The sequence below is a fragment of the Oryza glaberrima genome, chromosome 10 (genome assembly GCF_000147395.1).
Source record: "Oryza glaberrima chromosome 10, OglaRS2, whole genome shotgun sequence".
Classification (NCBI taxonomy): Eukaryota; Viridiplantae; Streptophyta; class Magnoliopsida; order Poales; family Poaceae; genus Oryza; species Oryza glaberrima.
In genome coordinates, this window is record NC_068335.1 from 21,444,783 (window position 1) to 21,462,019 (window position 17,237).

General features: G+C 44.6%; 2 protein-coding genes across 2 annotated transcripts; one reads left to right on the forward strand and one right to left on the reverse strand.

Moving 5' to 3' along the window:
- Nucleotides 1-5,128: 5,128 nt before the first annotated feature.
- Nucleotides 5,129-10,664, reverse strand: LOC127785965 (transcription factor MYBS2). The gene is made up of 6 exons (XM_052313291.1): nt 10,619-10,664; nt 6,649-7,086; nt 6,033-6,253; nt 5,873-5,947; nt 5,691-5,738; nt 5,129-5,609 (listed from the first exon to the last, which is right to left on the reverse strand). The coding sequence occupies exons 1-6, from the start codon at nt 10,662-10,664 to the stop codon at nt 5,448-5,450; spliced, it is 990 nt and encodes a 329-aa protein (XP_052169251.1). The 3' UTR covers nt 5,129-5,447.
- A 145-nt stretch (nt 10,665-10,809) lies between these two features.
- On the forward strand, nt 10,810-12,674 carry LOC127753119 (phospholipase A1-Ibeta2, chloroplastic-like). The gene has a single exon (XM_052278588.1). The coding sequence runs from the start codon at nt 10,810-10,812 to the stop codon at nt 12,562-12,564; it is 1,755 nt and encodes a 584-aa protein (XP_052134548.1). The 3' UTR covers nt 12,565-12,674.
- Nucleotides 12,675-17,237: the final 4,563 nt, after the last annotated feature.

Consider the following 17,237-nt stretch of genomic DNA (forward strand, 5'->3'; position numbering starts at 1 on the left):
TCGCTCGTGGATGTTACGCGAATATTGTGCTGCTTCAACGTGATCGAGCTCTTTGTCTTCTCTCACTGACGCGTCTCTGACGAAATGCTGATCGAGCATGCATATGCATTACCCACCCTGCAGCTGTTAATCTCTTTTCAGGACAGGACAGTAAATCCAGGTAAAACTGCAAAGGTTTTTTTTTTAATCGAACTGCATTTCATTTTATTAAGAAGTAAATTCAGGTAAAACTGCAAATATTTTTTTTTATAAAAAATGCAGAAGAGCTTCATTTCATTTCAGTGAGAAGTCAGTTTAGGTAAAACTGCAAAGATCATAACTACTGCGAGATTACAATATTAGTTTCCATGAAATGGGAATTAACATAACATATACTTCAGTCATCAAGCAGCTGCTTACTCTGCACACTAGTCATCAGTGAAGTCAGCTGCAGAACGTACGTATCCACCAGCTGGACAGTGTACCTGATCGTCAGTTGAGCACTAAAGTTACTCTTGTACATATCCAAACTAAAGGTTCATGAAAAAAATACATCTTTGTGGATTAAGACGAATATAAGCTCGTTCAACACTTTGCAGTAAACTACACCTAATCCTGCATAAGCTAGGAGTAGTAATTTAAAGACACATCATAAAGTAGAGCCAATTAACCAGCACACAGTATGGATTGGTGATTAGATGAGTTCGATACTTCGATGGTGATTGGAACAACAAAGATTTTTCACACAACTGAAACTCTGTACCAACTAGAACATCGGATATGCAGACAGAGAGAGAGAGCAATGCAATGCAAGGTGATCTGGAGACCTGAAAAAAAGAAGAAGAAAGAACATGAACATTTGCGTGGTTAAAAACCAAAGATTCCTCACTCTTTTGGGTGGCGTACGCAACTACTGCTTCTGCTGCTGATAGCTTTTCTGCAAGCTTAGGTGGGTTTCTGAATGCTGATGGTAGTGTGGCGTTCATGCATGCATGTGGTGGGATTAGTTGCGTTGATCTTGTTTTTGAGGGCAGCATGAGATGCTCCTACTCATCTCGGTTCCCTTTTGGCTTTGAGCATCTTTTCTCCTTTTCTTTTTCAAATGGTTTGGGAATTCAGCTGCTCTTTACTGACTCATCACCGCACGCCAACTTTGATTTTTTTTTTTCGTACTACATCAGTCAAATTTTTGTAAGCGAGTGTCACACTTCAGTTGATGCGTGAATCGACAGAATCTGTTGCTCTTGGTATTGTGAAGCAGGCAAGCAGCCATGGCACATGGCAGTGACTAAAGTTCAGTCTTGACTTCCAGTGCTCGAACTGCTCTAGCAACTTTCAGAAAACCTCTCAAACTGAAAAAAATGTACATCCTCGTGGCTCTTCTCCTTAGTATTTTTTCCGCGAACATGCAAAAGACTTGCATTTCTCTGTACGCTCTTTAGTAATAGAAAATAGAACGTTCACAAGATACAAATGATGAAATTATTCAAGATCCTTTAGGCCTTGTTCGGTTAATCTCCATGAGGGAGGGATTGGAGGGAATTTATCAATTTTGCTATATATTTGTCGACAAATTTTACCCCAAAAATTTGACAGATGTAATTACAGTACAATCGTAGTGTAATTACACTGTAACTTGCATGTAATTACACTGTAACTATAGTGTAACTTGTATGTAACTTTCAAAAATCTCTCCGTAACATGTTATTTCGATAAAATGGAGGTTGTGGGAATAAATTCTTTCACATATGTGTGTGCTATGATTTGTTTTCTTCATCACCAAAACAAATCTTGTAATAGATCTAACGATTCAAAATTATGTGAAACTTACATATAAGTTACACTGTAGTTACATGCAAGTTACAGTGTAATTACATATAAGTTACAATGTAATTACACTACGATTGTACTATAATTACATCTGTCAAATTTTTAGAAGAAAATTTGTCGACAAATGTATAGGTGGTCCCGAATTTATTCCACACCTAATATGATGTGGAATTATTTCTCTTCAATCCTCTCCAATCTCCTTCAATCCCTCCAAACCAAACAAGGACTTGTTGATATTTTTCAGCGAGGTATATGTGCTGGATTAGGCATGGGCCAAGAGTTTTGTTGGGCTTCTGAATGGGTTTTGTGGCCCACGTTCAGTCCCTATGTGTGCTAGAAACTATATGGGCCCGCGTAACAGTGACATACGAGTGTGGGCAGCTGTTGGGCCCACGTTCAGGTCCATAGTATCCAACGGCCACATGAAATCTGGCCCATAAAATGGCCATATTGATCGAGCTCGTGGATAGGAGGCCAATTGGGCGTCCCAGCCCAACACGGCACGGGCCCGCTAAGACACGGCAACTGTAGCGGGCCGTGCCTTGCTGGTCCGTCGGTGCCAGCCCATGGGCTAAACCTCTGCCGCCGGCTCTTGCCCCTTACCGGGCTTCCGTTGCATCGCTGGGTTGGGACGCGGATCTGCTTGTTCATCTCATAGATGAGACGAGATGAGATGAGCCTTCACCGATTGATGGTTTTGAGAGAAGTCCTTGAGAGCGTTTCTGAATAATGGATGGAATTTCTGAGCACCAAACGGGTTTTGACTGGCGTCCTGCGATATCAAATGCTAAGATTTCTGGAGAAGCTAGCTGCAATCATCCCATTTGTTAAGACGAGAAGATCAATTGATAATGACACCTGTGTAGATGATCAATTGATAATGTCTCGTTGCACATTTGCAACTTTCAGAAAAATTCAGAGTCCAGGCCATGCCATCCTACTCCATCCGTTTCAGGTTATAAAATATTTTTGACTTTAGTCAAAATCAAACTATTTTAAGTTTGACCAAGTTTATAGAACAAAATAGTACTCCCTTCGTCTCATAATATAGCAACCTAGTATCGGTCTACTGGATATGACATTTCATAGTACCCTATATATGAAATCTAGACACCATCCTATATATCCAGATTCGTTGTACTATGAAATATCCAATTGGTACTAGGTTGTTATATTATGGAACGGAGGGAGTAATATTTTTGACCCAAGATAAATTTATTATAAAAATATATTTAATTATTAATTTCTATAAACTTAGTCAAATTTAAAGCAGTTTGACTTTGACCAAAGTAAAAATATCTTATAACCTGAAACGGAGAGGGTACTTTTCAGTGATTCAGTCCATCCAAGATGAGAGGGCAAGACCTACAATTAGTTGCATCTTTATGTTTCTGAATCTGGTTTGCTTCAAAATTTTCTCACTGTCGGACTACCACGTATGTATGTTCAGAAATTTCAGATTCAGTGCTGCAGCGCCGCAGACTGAATTTTCACGGCTCATTTTGACTGAAACTAGGGTGAAATGAAACAAAGTCAACACCTGGGCACTTCAAGCAAAGATAAGTCTTGTTCCTTCCCATGAATTCAATTGAAATAGCTACAAGTAAAGCACCCTGTGCTGTGATAATTTCCTATGAAATTTCACTAGTAGAATGGAGTGTAGTACAGATAAACTACTCATGACTCATCCTTTCTGCATCCATTCTACTAGTGTTTGTAGTTTATCTGTACTACACTCCATTCCTATGAAATTTCACTCTGTAGTGTTCGTAATTCTTCACTCTTCCCAAGCTTCTCGGTAAGTAACTTGTTGACTGAAAACAAAAAAAAAATGCTAGAGAATCAGTCGATGAGCAGGCAAGAGCTTGGGAATTAGGAGGAAATGCTGCCATGCTTTCGTTGGCCGTAGCAATTTCTTGACTAGATTCTTGTACTAGGAAGCTGCTCGCTAGCGTAATCACAAAGACACGACTTGACCTCGTACTTAAGGAATACTACTACTAAACCTACTTCAAGTACCAATCTTCCAATACATTAACTCAAGATATCATCAGAATCTTTGGTACTCAACTCGTGCAAGTGGCTGGATTTTGACCAGATGGTCGGTTGCTGTTTGCCAATTTCCTTGGCTCTTCTTGCTGATGCGCAAATTAGGCCAAACTAGGATCTATCTATCTGTCTGTCTACTTATTTATGGCTAATTCTTTTTTCCTGATCAGAAACGATCCACCTCGAGATCTTGTCAATAATTTGCAGCCGCAATATCTCCAACGAGGTTAGCACCAACAAAATAACAATATCATCTCCTATGCTAGTGACATTATTCCATTGATTTGCCACCTCGAGAAACAAAAAGTTGTGACAACCCTGAAAAGAAGAAAACAACTGCAGAAAAGGATCTCCACTCCACCTTATCTCTGAAGATCATATTTCCCAATCCTATGATCCATTTCTTTATTCCTGCATCTCTCTCTTTCCTTCCTTTTGTCGACGACAGGTTGCCGTCGACTCTGCACCAGCAACGGTGGGGGCATGCAGGCACCGCACCGACGACGGCGATCGAAGAGGCCAAGAGGCAAAGTTTTGCAGTGATTTTGGTGAGTTTCAAGCATGCAAACCAAGCAGCAGCAGAGAGATTCAGTTGGGAGCCACCTAGGCATGCCATGCATCTTTCTTTGCAAAGGTTGAGACCCAGCAGCAGTGCAGCGTGCTTGACATCTCCTTGTGTTTTTCTCCTCATCATGGACCACTTATCCTATCGAGATCCACATATCCTGGCCTAGATTCGACCACATCCCATCCATCTCCCTTTTCCCTTCCTATGCAGCTCCAGAGACCTGCAGTAGACAGACTCTGCGTAGCATATGGCATGATTTCTGCATATCCATTATCTTGCTAGGCCTAGAGATCTTAACAGTTGGGCCATTATTGATGCAAAGAAAGCTGGTGCTTTGCTTCTTTGTGGAGTAGCTGTAGTTCACTGTTGTGTTTGAGTTCTTAGCATGCAAAGCAAGCATAAGTGACCAGCATGTCCTGACAGTAAAAAAAAAAAAAGAAGAAAGAAACTGAATTCTGCATGATTCTTCACTGGCTTTCATTCTCTGCTGTTAGAAGCAAGCATAAGTCTGGAATGAATGCATGATGACAAGAGAGATTGTTGTGTTTTTTACGAGAGTGGCATGAATGGATTGGCTGGGACCAATGGTCACAAGGACATGAAGGGGAAGGGTCCAATTATTGAAGCACTGGAAGAAGCTCAGAGCCACACAAGAAGATGTCCCAGCTGCCTCCTGTGATAGGAACAGGAAACAAACTAGACTTATGAACAAGATGGAGACCCTTCATGATCTCTGCATCAATATACTCCAATTTTGCAACCGTACAATACAGACAGGCTACTATCTGGTTTTCTTTTCACCAACTTATACCAACCAACCAAGGCTTAATTAAACATGTCTCGGAAGGTACTGACATTCTCACTGTATTACATAAGACTGCTGAAAGAGACGCCACATGACCCAAATACAAAGTTAGCATGACAACTACAACAACAACAACAACAACAAACAACAACAGCGGCGACGAAGAACAGTAGCTGAAGCCGATCCAGATTCCTTCGGTGGAGAATTGCGTCTGGATCACAGCACCTTGATGGCCGCCTCGATCGCGCAATGAGGAGGCGCGATACTGAGCTCTAGACTGCTGATGGATGATGATGCCATTTCCAGTCCAGAGATCATGGAGAGCGACATGTCCTCGGCGGCCTTTAATCTCTTCACATATTCAGTTAGTTCATCAACCTGACAGAAGGATCAGTTTGTGTTAGTTTTGGTCAGACTGTTGCTGGGTTCCATGAAGATGTTCTCAGATGCTGATTTTACCTGCACGCTATCGCCTCTAAAGCCTCTAGCAACTGGATAGCTTAGTATCTGCAGCAATATTAAAGATTCAGTCTTCAGATAGGATTGTTTGTCTCAAGTTACAACCAGTAATCATCTAAGGGTAATTACAACTCAGCTTGTGGCTACAAAGAAGAAAAAATGGAAGCAAAGTAGAAAATTACCGGGACATCGCCGCGATCTGTATGAATTATATCCTGGGTAGGAGGCTTAGTTCCAACACTCTGAGGACTTGGAAGCTGCAACAGAAGGTTTCAGACAAGAGCATTAGCTGCAAGATCCCAACATGTGTGGATCTGATCAAAGAAGTGCACTGTCACTGACCTGATCATCACTGCACTCAGCAACAACATCAAAGAGGCTGGCCCGGCGCTTCTTCTTGCCAGGGTTGGTCTGCCGGAGGAAGTACTTCTGGGCGTGGCTGGCCACCTGAGTCGCCGTCCTGCTGGTCACAAAGTTCTTGGAGATGCCTCTCCAGTCCCCTTTCCCCAGCTGCCTCAGCCCTTCCAGGAATTTCTTGTGCTCCTCCTCAGTCCATGGTACCCCTTCACAGATTAATCAATCAAAGGCAATTAAGTGTCACATGATCTTCACAGGAAGCAACAAACAGGGAATAATTAATTACTCCTAACTAGTAAAAAGTTTTTCAGGTCTGAGAACCTGCTTGTGGATTGTTATCGATGTGTTGTTGACCAATTGACTGACACACAAAAGGTTAATCATTTTTCTCTCTCTTTTGGAAGAGGGGACTTTCAACCAATTTTGTTGGTTGCTCAATCAAAGATAATATTTTTTTTGTTTTTTTTGCTTTCACGGATCATCAAATTGCGTCAAGAATTAACAGTGAGTTGGAAGTTTCAGAGTAAAAAAAAAGGAATCAGGTGATGGAACAAGTAATGAACAGTAGATACAAGAACAGACAAAAAGGGTGGTTGCTCACCTTTCTTCCTCTCCTGCACCTTGCGGCGGCGGCGCTTCTGCTGGCCGGAGGCGAGCTCGGAGTCGTCGGAGGCGCGCCGTTTGCCGCCGTCGGCCGGCACCGGCAGCGGGTCGATGGAGGTGAGGTTGGGCATACTGGAGCTCTTCTTGATGAACAATCCACCCTCCACCTCCTCCTCCTCGTACTCCTCCTCGTCAACTCCGCCGCCGCCGCCGCGGACCTCGACGCCGAACAGCCGGAACATCACCGGCGGCGAAGGCTTCCTCTCCGCTGCCTCCTCATGCTGCTCCATCTCGATCGGTGGCCGGTCGCTGCGTGGTCGCTTTTGGTGGTGAGAATGAGATGAAAATGGCGGGTATGAGGTATCGTCGCTGCGAAGGGGGATTATTATTGGGCTCGCGACGGTTTGGAGGAGCCTACTGCTCCCACTCCTCTTCTCTGTTTATTTATAGAGGGGTTTGTTTTTATTATAAAATGTATATGTATTTGAAAAGGATAATAATAATAAAGTTAATTTATTTTAACAGCAAAAAAGGACGAAAATTTTAGTCCTTTTGTTGGTACTCCCTCACTTTTGACTTATTTTACCAGTCAAATTTCTTTTAATTTTATCAATTTTATAGAAAAGTTTAGCAATTTCTATAGCACAAAATTAGTTTCATTAAAACTAACATTTATTATGCAGTAAAAATATATGAAGGGTCATTTAACTTGTTTATGTGTGTCTGTGTATACCATTCTACTTTCAAAATACACATTTAGATTGCTAATATGAGTTAAGTAAATCATTTGATCATCAAACTATCCACGTGAGCACATCTTGTACAAATGGTATGTCACCTATGATTAAAAAAAACACTTTTGGAAATATGAAAAAAACGTGTGTGTATTTTTCCCTTTCTCACAGCACTAACATTTAGAAATACACAAAGTTAGAGGAACACAATCATTTCACTTCTACCTGTTATTATGTTTGTTTTGTGTTGAAAAATATTACTAAATTTTTATATAAATTAGTTAAATTTAAAGTAGTCAAAATAACTAGCACTATAAAACGGAGGGAGTATTAAATTGTTAATTGACGAATCAGATGGTTTCCCTGCAACTACAGGACTCGTTGACCTCATCTCTGGCATGCCCAAGGCTAAAGGGAAGAGATGCCATCCCTCTCATTTCCCTGTCTTCCAGTGACGTCGGTACTTACGTCTAAAATCTTCTTGAAATGCTCAGAGAAAAAAAGATCTCCTTGGTTGTGCCTGTGGTAGCCGATCGAACTAAATTACAATACTAAATCTAATTGTTGGCAGGAGTTTTCGCGTCAATTTCTTGGCAACGATGAGAGACTGAACCTGGCTACGTGTACATGTATAGTGTCAGTAACTCAGAATCTTCTCTTCTTTTCTTTTTTTTTCAGGGCATCATTGTGTCATTGCCTGGGTAGCCACACTGGACAGAAAGAACATTGCAATTGCGACAAAAAAGAAAGAAATAACTGTTTGCCAATTGGGTTGCAATTTGCCTGCAGCTTCGAATATTCCACGTGTTGATCGATGAACAACAGATTCAGATATTCAGATCGTACATTCGTACGTACGCAGGTACGTTCATTCGTTTCTGTTCAGCATTACTATATATCTCGTCGATCGATGAATGAATTATTAGCTCATGGTTGCATATATATGTGGGCATAAATATCTCTCATCACATTGGAAATATCTTGCATTGCTAGCTAGCTAAGATATAGCCCTTGAATGTATCGATCGATGATGGCATAGGCATAACGTATGGTCGAGAATATATAGGTATAGCAGGACAATCGAGCAGCTAGCTAGCATACAGATATCAGTAGTATTTTTCCTCTTGCATCCTTTTCTTTTTCTGAAGAAGAATAGATATCATCATCGACTTGTTTGTCTTTTTTTTTGAAACTTCATCGACTTGTTTGTCAATGGAATGCACAGCAACATGCATCGATCGTCAAATCCGTAGTTCTGTAACCAATCATCAAATTAATCAAATCATGCATCGATGTGCAATTGTGTATAGTTACTCCATTTACGAGGTAGTACTCCAATTAGGACTAGTAGTGCTTTTAACTGTTTTTATCTTCGTTATGAGTCATGACCGTGGATAAGTTCAATTCACATTTTAAATCGATGGATTTTCATCGGGCTCTCCTCGAGGTGACAAATTATGAGCAAATTGCAGACGAGAGAAGCTAGGGTCTTTTGACAGAGAGTGAAAAACGGCAACCCTGGAATTCTCATTTTCTCCTCGTATTTGTCAACCTCCCGGTTTTTCTACCTCGTATGGTATCACCTATCCAAACCTCCTTAATTTTTTACTCAGTAGTAGATAGATAGATGATCTTAGTAACTGAAGTGGATTTACTGACTTAACTCTAGTGTTTACTCTTGTTCGTCTGAAACTAGGAATATCATACAGCCGCCGCAGTACAAAACTGAGTTAAAAAACGCACGCCTACGTAGAACAAAACTGCACTGGTAAAGTGGGCCACTTGAATAGATAAAGAAATGGCCCAGCTAGTCCTAATGACTGAACGGGAAAGTCCATTTGACGTCCCTCAACTGTGGTTTGTCTAGGTTAGTCCCTCAACTAGGTTACAGCCCACAATGCCTTCTTTGAACTGGGCTGGTCTTTACATTCTCCAAACACAAAAAACTAGTGAAAGTTTCGAAGTTGGGGGGTATGTTTTTTTAGATAATAGTTAGGGATATGTTTTAGCTGAATGAATGGTGATTGATACTCCAAAATTGTATGTGCTGTGGTCATGACTTGGACAAATTCGAGGTTGCTTAAAAAAAGACAGGGAAAATCAGTGTTTGGCAGAAATAGTGTGAATTCAAGACTCAGGCCTTGTTTAGTTCATAAAAAGAAAATTTTTGGTTGTTACATCGGATGTTTGACCAGAAGTCAGAAGGGGTTTTCGGACACGAATGAAAAAAACTAATTTCATAACTCGCCTGGAAACCACGAGACGAATTTATTAAACCTAATTAATCTGTTATTAGCATATGTGGGTTACTGTAGCATTTATGGGTAATCATGGACTAATTAGGCTCAAAAGATTCGTCTCGCGATTTTCATACAAACTGTGCAATTAATTTTTCATTTTATCTATATTTAATGCTCCATGCATGTGTCCGAAGATTCGATGTGATGTTTTTGGGAAAAAAATTTTGGGAACTAAACAAGGCCTCAATAGATACTTATGGAGGATCTATTGAGTGGCTTGCGTTTCTGCAACATTGTTGGACGGTCGACCTTCTGCTAAAGTGTGGTATCGACAGTCACTCGACATTGCCTCCTTTGCACCCAAGAACAGAAGACGGCGAACCACATCCATCTTAACTATGTTTTTTCTTGCCAAGTATGGTACCATGTTCTGTCTCCTCCTGGTTGGCCCGACCCCGCTCTTTTCTGTGGTTGTTCTCTCTAGGTTTGGTCACCGTTTGCTAGGGCTCGCTTACCTGAGTATCTTCGCAAGGGCTTCGACTCTCTGGTCCTCCTGGTTTCCTAACAACTGTGGAATGAGCAGAACTTTAGAGTCTTCGATCGCTCACTCTCTTCGGTTTTCAATGGTGCTAGAGTCTATCCTCCAGGAAGGCCGTATGTGGTCATCTGCTGGAACTGCTGCTTTTGAGGACTTTTGCTAGGAGTTTAGTGGGACTCCGCCCTCTAGGAGTTTTTCATCTTTTTTAAGTTGTCTTTTCTTTCCGGTTTTTTATTCCTCGTCCCCCGACAATAACACTTTAGTTGTTTGTGTTATGTAATCAAAACGTTGTTTTCTTCTAATATATTGTCGTGTAACTTTTTTCTATGTTCGGGAAAATATTTACGTAGGATGATGGTGTAATAGTATGTTTCCGAAGCACGAATGTTTCACGATTTAGGTCGGCATGCGATGCGATGCGACTCAGTGACTAAACTTTACTTCGACTTGACTTACTTAGTTTACGACCTTGTATTTCCCAGTCTTGGACGGTGATCTCCATTGCTTTTGTGATTTTGCTTAATCATTTTTTAAGTGGGCTTTTCAAAAGGGCTCCAATAAGTGAGGTAAATTAGTCAGACTTAATGACACAAATTTCCGTAGCCTGACAAAGTACACACATACACAGTACACGCTCGTATGCACACATGATGCACATGTCGCGCGCGCTGCCTCGCCACGCCACGCCGCGCCGCGCGGCCTATAAGCCAGACACCGGCGCGCGCGCACTCGCCACTCGCGAGCTTCTACTGCTGTCTCTGAGATACTGTCAGTGCACTGTCTGTGCGTTCCCGGCCATGTCCGCCGCCGCGGTCACCGCCACGCCGCGCCACGCCCGGCCGTCTCCTCTCAACCCGAACGCCAGGGCTGCGGCGGCGGCGGCCGCCGCGGCGCCGCCGAACGCCGTGTCCACCACCAGGACGCACCTCGCCAACCTCGACCGCCTCCTCGTCCGGCCGCCGCCGCTCCCCCTGCCGCTCCAGAACAAGGGGGCGCCGCCGGCCGATGACCTCGGCGACGGCGGCGGCGCCGCCACCCCCGACGACCGGAGCGGCCGCTGCGGGCTGCTCAACGCGCTCAACCTGTCCACGTTCCTGCCCTTCGTCCGCAAGCCGGCCGTCGACGAGATGTCGCCGCGCAGCCTCGCGCACCTGCAGCGCCTCCTCACGCTCTCGCCGCGGCCCTCGCCGAAAGGCTCCATCGCCGGCGAGTGGCGGAGGTATCACGGCGAGGACGGCTGGGACGGGCTGCTCGACCCGCTCGACCAGAACCTCCGCCGCGAGGTCCTCCGCTACGGCGACTTCGTGCAGGCCGCGTACACGGCGTTCCACTCCATGCCGTCGTCGTCGTCGGCGGCGGCGTCGCAGCACAGCCAGCACCGGACGCTCGTGCTCCCCGACCGGTCGTACCGGCCGACGCGCAGCCTGTTCGCCACGTCGTCGCTGTCCATCCCGGCGTGGGCGCGGCGGCGGTCGGCGCCCGGGTGGCTCACGCAGCGCTCCAGCTTCGTCGGCTACGTCGCCGTCTGCGACAACGAGGGCGAGGTCCAGCGCATGGGCCGCCGGGACATCGCCATCGTCCTGCGCGGCACAGCGACGTGCCCCGAGTGGGCGGAGAACCTCCGCGCCGGCCTCGTGCCGGTCGACGACGACGACGACGACGACGTCGGCTCGCCGCAGAACGCGCCGAAGGTGGCGAAGGGGTTCTTGAGCCTGTACAAGACGGCCGGCGACCACGTCCCCAGCCTCTCCGACGCCATAGTCGACGAGGTGAGGCGCCTCGTCGAGGTCTACGAGGGGGAGGAGCTGAGCATCACGGTGGTGGGACACAGCCTCGGCGCGTCGCTCGCCGTCCTCGCCGCCGACGAGCTCAGCGCTTGCCTGTCCGCGGACGCGGCTGAACATCGCCGGCGGCCACCGCCGATCGCCGTGGTGTCCTTCGGCGGCCCGAAGACCGGGAACCGCGCGTTCGCCGACCGCCTCCAGAACGGCCGCGGCGTGAACGTGCTCCGCGTGGTGAACGCCGGCGACGTGGTGACGCGGGTGCCGGCGCCGGCGATGGCGCGGGAGGGGGAGGGGCACGTGCACGCCGGCGCGGAGCTGAGGCTGGACAGCCGCGACTCGCCGTGCCTCCGCCCGGACGCCGGGCCGGCGTGCTGCCACGACCTGGAGGCGTACCTCCACCTGCTCGACGGCTTCGCCGGCTCCGGCCGGCCGTTCCGCGCCGACGCGAGCCGCAGCGTGGCGCGGCTGCTGACCTACCAGCGTCCCAACGTGAGGCGCGCCTACGTCGAGCGCGCCAGGGTGCTCGGCTTCGAGCCGGCGACGCCGCGGACCGCCACCGCCAACGGCGCGGGCGGCGGAGCCGAGGGGCATTACGGCTACTTGGCTAGCCCAACATGATCGTTGCGTACTACTACCACTGTAGCATGCATGCATTGTCGTGTACCACCTTAACTGTTATACGAGTAAATTGTATGGATAGTACAAGAACTTGTGATGTGGGTGCAATCTAGTGTGCAAACTTGTAAAATGCTTGTTTTGATACGTGAACTTTTCTTGCTCATACGAATTAAAGTCAAAAGGACATTACATAACTAAATTTTTGATTTAGATGCTGATTAGGATACTACGTAGAGACATACACTTGTTCAATAAAAAGATAGAATGATATATAGTGATCGTAGAGAAAGATATAAAATACCGAGCAATGATTCATGGGTTAGAAACATACGAAATTCAAGATAAATTAGAGAACAAATTTATAAATATAACATGTTTTATACATACTCACTATTCGTATGGACGCCACATCCTAATCAACATCAGCTAGGTAAAATTAACCTTGCTAAGCCATTTTAGACCTAGATCACACGGATTAGATAAGTTCGTGTAAAAAAAGAACATTTTACAAGTTCATATACTAAATTGCACACACCTAACAAGTTTATATACCACCAATGCAATTTACTTGGTAATGGTATTTAACTCGTAATTAAGATGTATCTGCACGTGTTTCTTGATGTGCATTAATTCTACTTTTTTTTTCTTCTCTTTTTTGGTAGATTATGTTACTGTTCGCGGCCATTTGCAGCGTGCATATATGATCAAGAGGTGATGCGGTTGAGTCAACTTAACGGTGAACTTCTTTTGAGAACTAACGATGAACTTGTTGGTGTAGTCGTACGTTATGCGTATGCTTTTTGGTGGCAAATTAGGTGGTCGTTATCAAATGACTGGTTTCTGGACATTACGAAATCTGTCAACCACCAGTGGTGAAGCTATATAGTGTTTGGGGTACACATGAACCCCCCAATTCCTAATTTCTCACTTAAAAAGACTAGAATATACAGCGTTGTATTAAAATTTTCTATATTCTCAATAATAGTGCACCCTCTTATTTTGATGCTAGCTTCGCCCCTGTCAACCACTCATGATCGTGCATCATTGGTTGCATGTGTGCATCATCAGGCACAAGCATATGTGACATACAGTACCGATTTGATGCTTGAACTACTGAAGTTCGTACCTCAAATACCATTATTATTATTTAGACAAGAGCTCCAGGACTATTTGTTACTCCTGTTGAGATTATAGGCATATAATGATTTAATCTATTCCATAAATAAATCATGACATTACAGATGAAAACTAGCATAAACGCATCATTAGATCTACACATGTAAACTATACAGTATAACATGAACAGATCAAATATGCGCAACATATTGAACACGTACCGAGGTGACGGAAAGACCGGCTGCTTGGTCGAAACTTTTCGCAGGCGTCTACGAAGGCACGAAACACGCGAGCGAAGAGGAAGGCGAGCCGTCGCGAACGAACAGGGAGCAGTCGCGCGAAGCGCTTCCCAAAAACCTTATTGCCGCCTTCTCCCGGTGCAGGACGTCGAAGGCAGAGGTTCCGGAGACCTGCTCTCCCGATCGCCGGTGCACGCCGGCGAGCGAGATGGAGTAGTCTACGAGCGACGGTGCAGTACAGAGTAGGAGGCAAACCCTAGATTGATTTCGCGTATGTTCCGTGAAGACGGCAGGTCGGTTTATATAGAGAAGGGTCGCTTGATCAGGGCGCCCGCACGATCTCTACTGCGCGTAACCGAACCGGATAAGTCGCGCGTAACTTATCCGGACTCCACGCCATTTGCACGCACCGAATTTTTCGGAACGTTTCCAAAACAAAAACGAATCCAAATTTGCAGCAAAACAAAACTGCAAAAGGAGGCTGCATCTGCGCAAGGGTGAGAAGCCAATTTTTGGGACCATTCAACGCGTACGTCGTGCACGCGCCCTGCCCTGCCCTGCCCTGCCCAGCCCAGGCGAGGCGAGCGAGCGCGCGCGTGTGTTTCCCCTCTTCTCTCCACCACACATGCTTCAAGTGGCTAGGAGGGCATCCTACCTTTTAAGGAGGTCCCCCTCTCCTAGAATAAGCAAGGTGGTACTAAACTCCACATGCATGCCATCCCATGAGGTGGGCTTTTGTGATTTTCCAAAGAATTAATCTTCGAGTGGGCTAAGGCCCATTCATTAATTCCAACAATCCCCCACCAAATCTCAAAATCCCACTGAGATTTGCCTTTTCCAATGTACTGTTTATATACTAGCGGTTTGATGGAGACCGATTAAGGTTGAACATCCACCTAGAACTCCAAGCTACACTTACTCACAACTTGAACAATGGACTACGCCTTGAATTGCAAGTCTTGTGCAAGCAAGTTTCACTCAAAGTCTTATCTGGTACTAGACCGTCTGTAGACTACCCCTCGGGTGGAGCGTATAAGTCATACTCCTAGGTTTTTAGTAAGCTTCCTAGAAGATTCACCCAAAATCTTCATAGACTGCGACCAACAGTCAAGCTCACAAAGGTGAGTTCTTTCAAGAATGCTCTGCAGGACAACATCTTCGCTAATTAAAGCCAACAGAACTCATTAAGGCATAGCCAACCTGCCTTGCAGCTCACGAGAGTACATGCATCTTCACTTGGAGAGGGTATATATTGGTACTCTCCTCTAGTTTACTAATGATTTGTTCTTCCCAGGATCTAATTCACGGGATCTCCGATCACATAGACTGGGTTACCACCATAGTATAACTCACATAGGTCTCAAACCCATCTCCTTCGATGCATTGTCTATCACATTTCGTGATAGTCCCTTCGTGAAGGGATCTGCCAGGTTTCTCGCTGTTTGGATGTAATCCAACGTTATAACTCCGGAGTTTCTTAATTTCCTGACAGACTTCAATCGTCTTTTCACATGTCTAGACGATTTCATATTATCCTTAGAACTATTCACTTTGACAATTACCGTTTGATTGTCACAGTTCATAAGGATAGCCGGCACCGGTTTTTCAACAATAGGCAGATCCATTAATAGATCACGCAGCCATTCTGCCTCAACAGTAGCAGTATCCAGTGCCGTCAGCTCTGCTTCCATGGTTGACCTCATCAAAATGGTCTGTTTGCAAGACCTCCATGAAACAGCACCACCACCCAGTGTGAAGATATATCCACTAGTGGCTTTGATCTCATCCACATCAGAGATCCAGTTAGAATCACTATAACCCTCCAGTACCGCAGGATACCCAGTATAATGAAGCCCCAATTCCACAGTACCTTTCAGATAGCGCATTACTCGCTCAAGCGCACGCCAGTGATCATCTCCTGGATTAGAGGTAAATCGGCTCAACTTGCTCACAGCAAAGGAGATATCAGGCCTAGTTGCACTAGCCAGGTACATCAACGAGCCAATGATTTGGGAGTATTCCAGTTGATTCCTAGCAATTCTCTTGTTCTTGCGAAGCAACAAGCTAGGATCATAAGGTGTTGGAGAAGGCTTACTATGAATGTAGCCAAAGCGATTCAAAATCTTCTCCACATAATGAGACTGCAAGAGTGTAATCCCATTCTCACCTCTAATTAACTTAATGTTTAAGATAACATCAGCTACTCCCAAATCCTTCATATCAAAATTTTGAGACAAGAATAATTTAACCTCATTTATCACCTCAAGGTTTGTCCCAAATATCAGTATGTCGTCAACATACAAGCACAAAATAACTCCCTCACCCCCACCATGGCGATAGTACACACATTTATCTGCCTCATTGACTGCAAAGTCTGCAGATGTCAATGTTTTGTCAAATTTCTCGTGCCATTGCTTAGGAGCTTGTTTCAGACCATACAAAGACTTCAACAATTTGCACACTTTGCCTTCTTGACCTTCAACTACAAACCCATCAGGTTGATCCATATAGATCTCCTCATCCAGCTCTCCATTAAGAAAAGCTGTCTTAACGTCCATTTGATGAACGAGAAGACCATGTGAGGCTGCTAGGGAAAGTAGCACACGAATTGTGGTCAATCTAGCAACAGGTGAGTAAGTGTCAAAGAAATCTTCGCCTTCTTTCTGAGTATAGCCCTTAGCAACAAGCCGAGCCTTGTACTTTTCAATAGTACCGTCAGGCCTAAGCTTCTTCTTGAACACCCACTTGCACCCCACAGGTTTACACCCATAGGGTCGCTCTGTCACCTCCCAAGTCCCATTCATTAATTCCAACAACTCTCTCTATAAATAAAAAACGAATTCCCTGTGTCCAGATTTATATTCGTGAGCTATTCTTTTACTACGATGAAGAGAGTGCCAAAGAGGTTAAGCAAGCTTTCGTTCAAATGCTCGAGCCGCTGAAATCCATGTTGGATTCACCCCCCATTCGTACAAGATAGGTCATATATTCACATGAGTTTCGTAACTTCGTTCAGAGGCTTGTTTCTGAAAATCGGTAGAAAGAAAATCTACTCCATATATATAATATGCATCACTCTTTGAGGAAAACAATACATTCCATCCGTCCAAAAACATAACTATTTTTGGAATTTAGTTTTTTTTCCAAAATTTAAAATATTTCATCACCTATTTCATCTCAACTAATCATAATTTTCTCCTATTTAATGTCCCGCTACGTTTTCTTATCAACCAATAACAATCTTTCATCATTTTATTTGACCTACTTTTTAGATTTATGTAAAGTCTCTATAAATACATTTTAAGATATGATAAGTGG

Coding starts and splice junctions, on each gene's coding strand:
- LOC127785965 (XM_052313291.1), bottom strand. CDS start 10,664: ATGGAGATCACCGTCCAAGACTGGGAAATACAAGGTCGTAAACTAA. Junction 6,254..6,648: donor GGTGCAGGAGAGGAAGAAAG/GTGAGCAACCAC, acceptor TAATCTGTGAAG/GGGTACCATGGACTGAGGAG. Junction 5,610..5,690: donor TTAGAGGCGATAGCGTGCAG/GTAAAATCAGCA, acceptor TCCTTCTGTCAG/GTTGATGAACTAACTGAATA.
- LOC127753119 (XM_052278588.1), top strand. CDS start 10,810: ATGATGCACATGTCGCGCGCGCTGCCTCGCCACGCCACGCCGCGCCGC.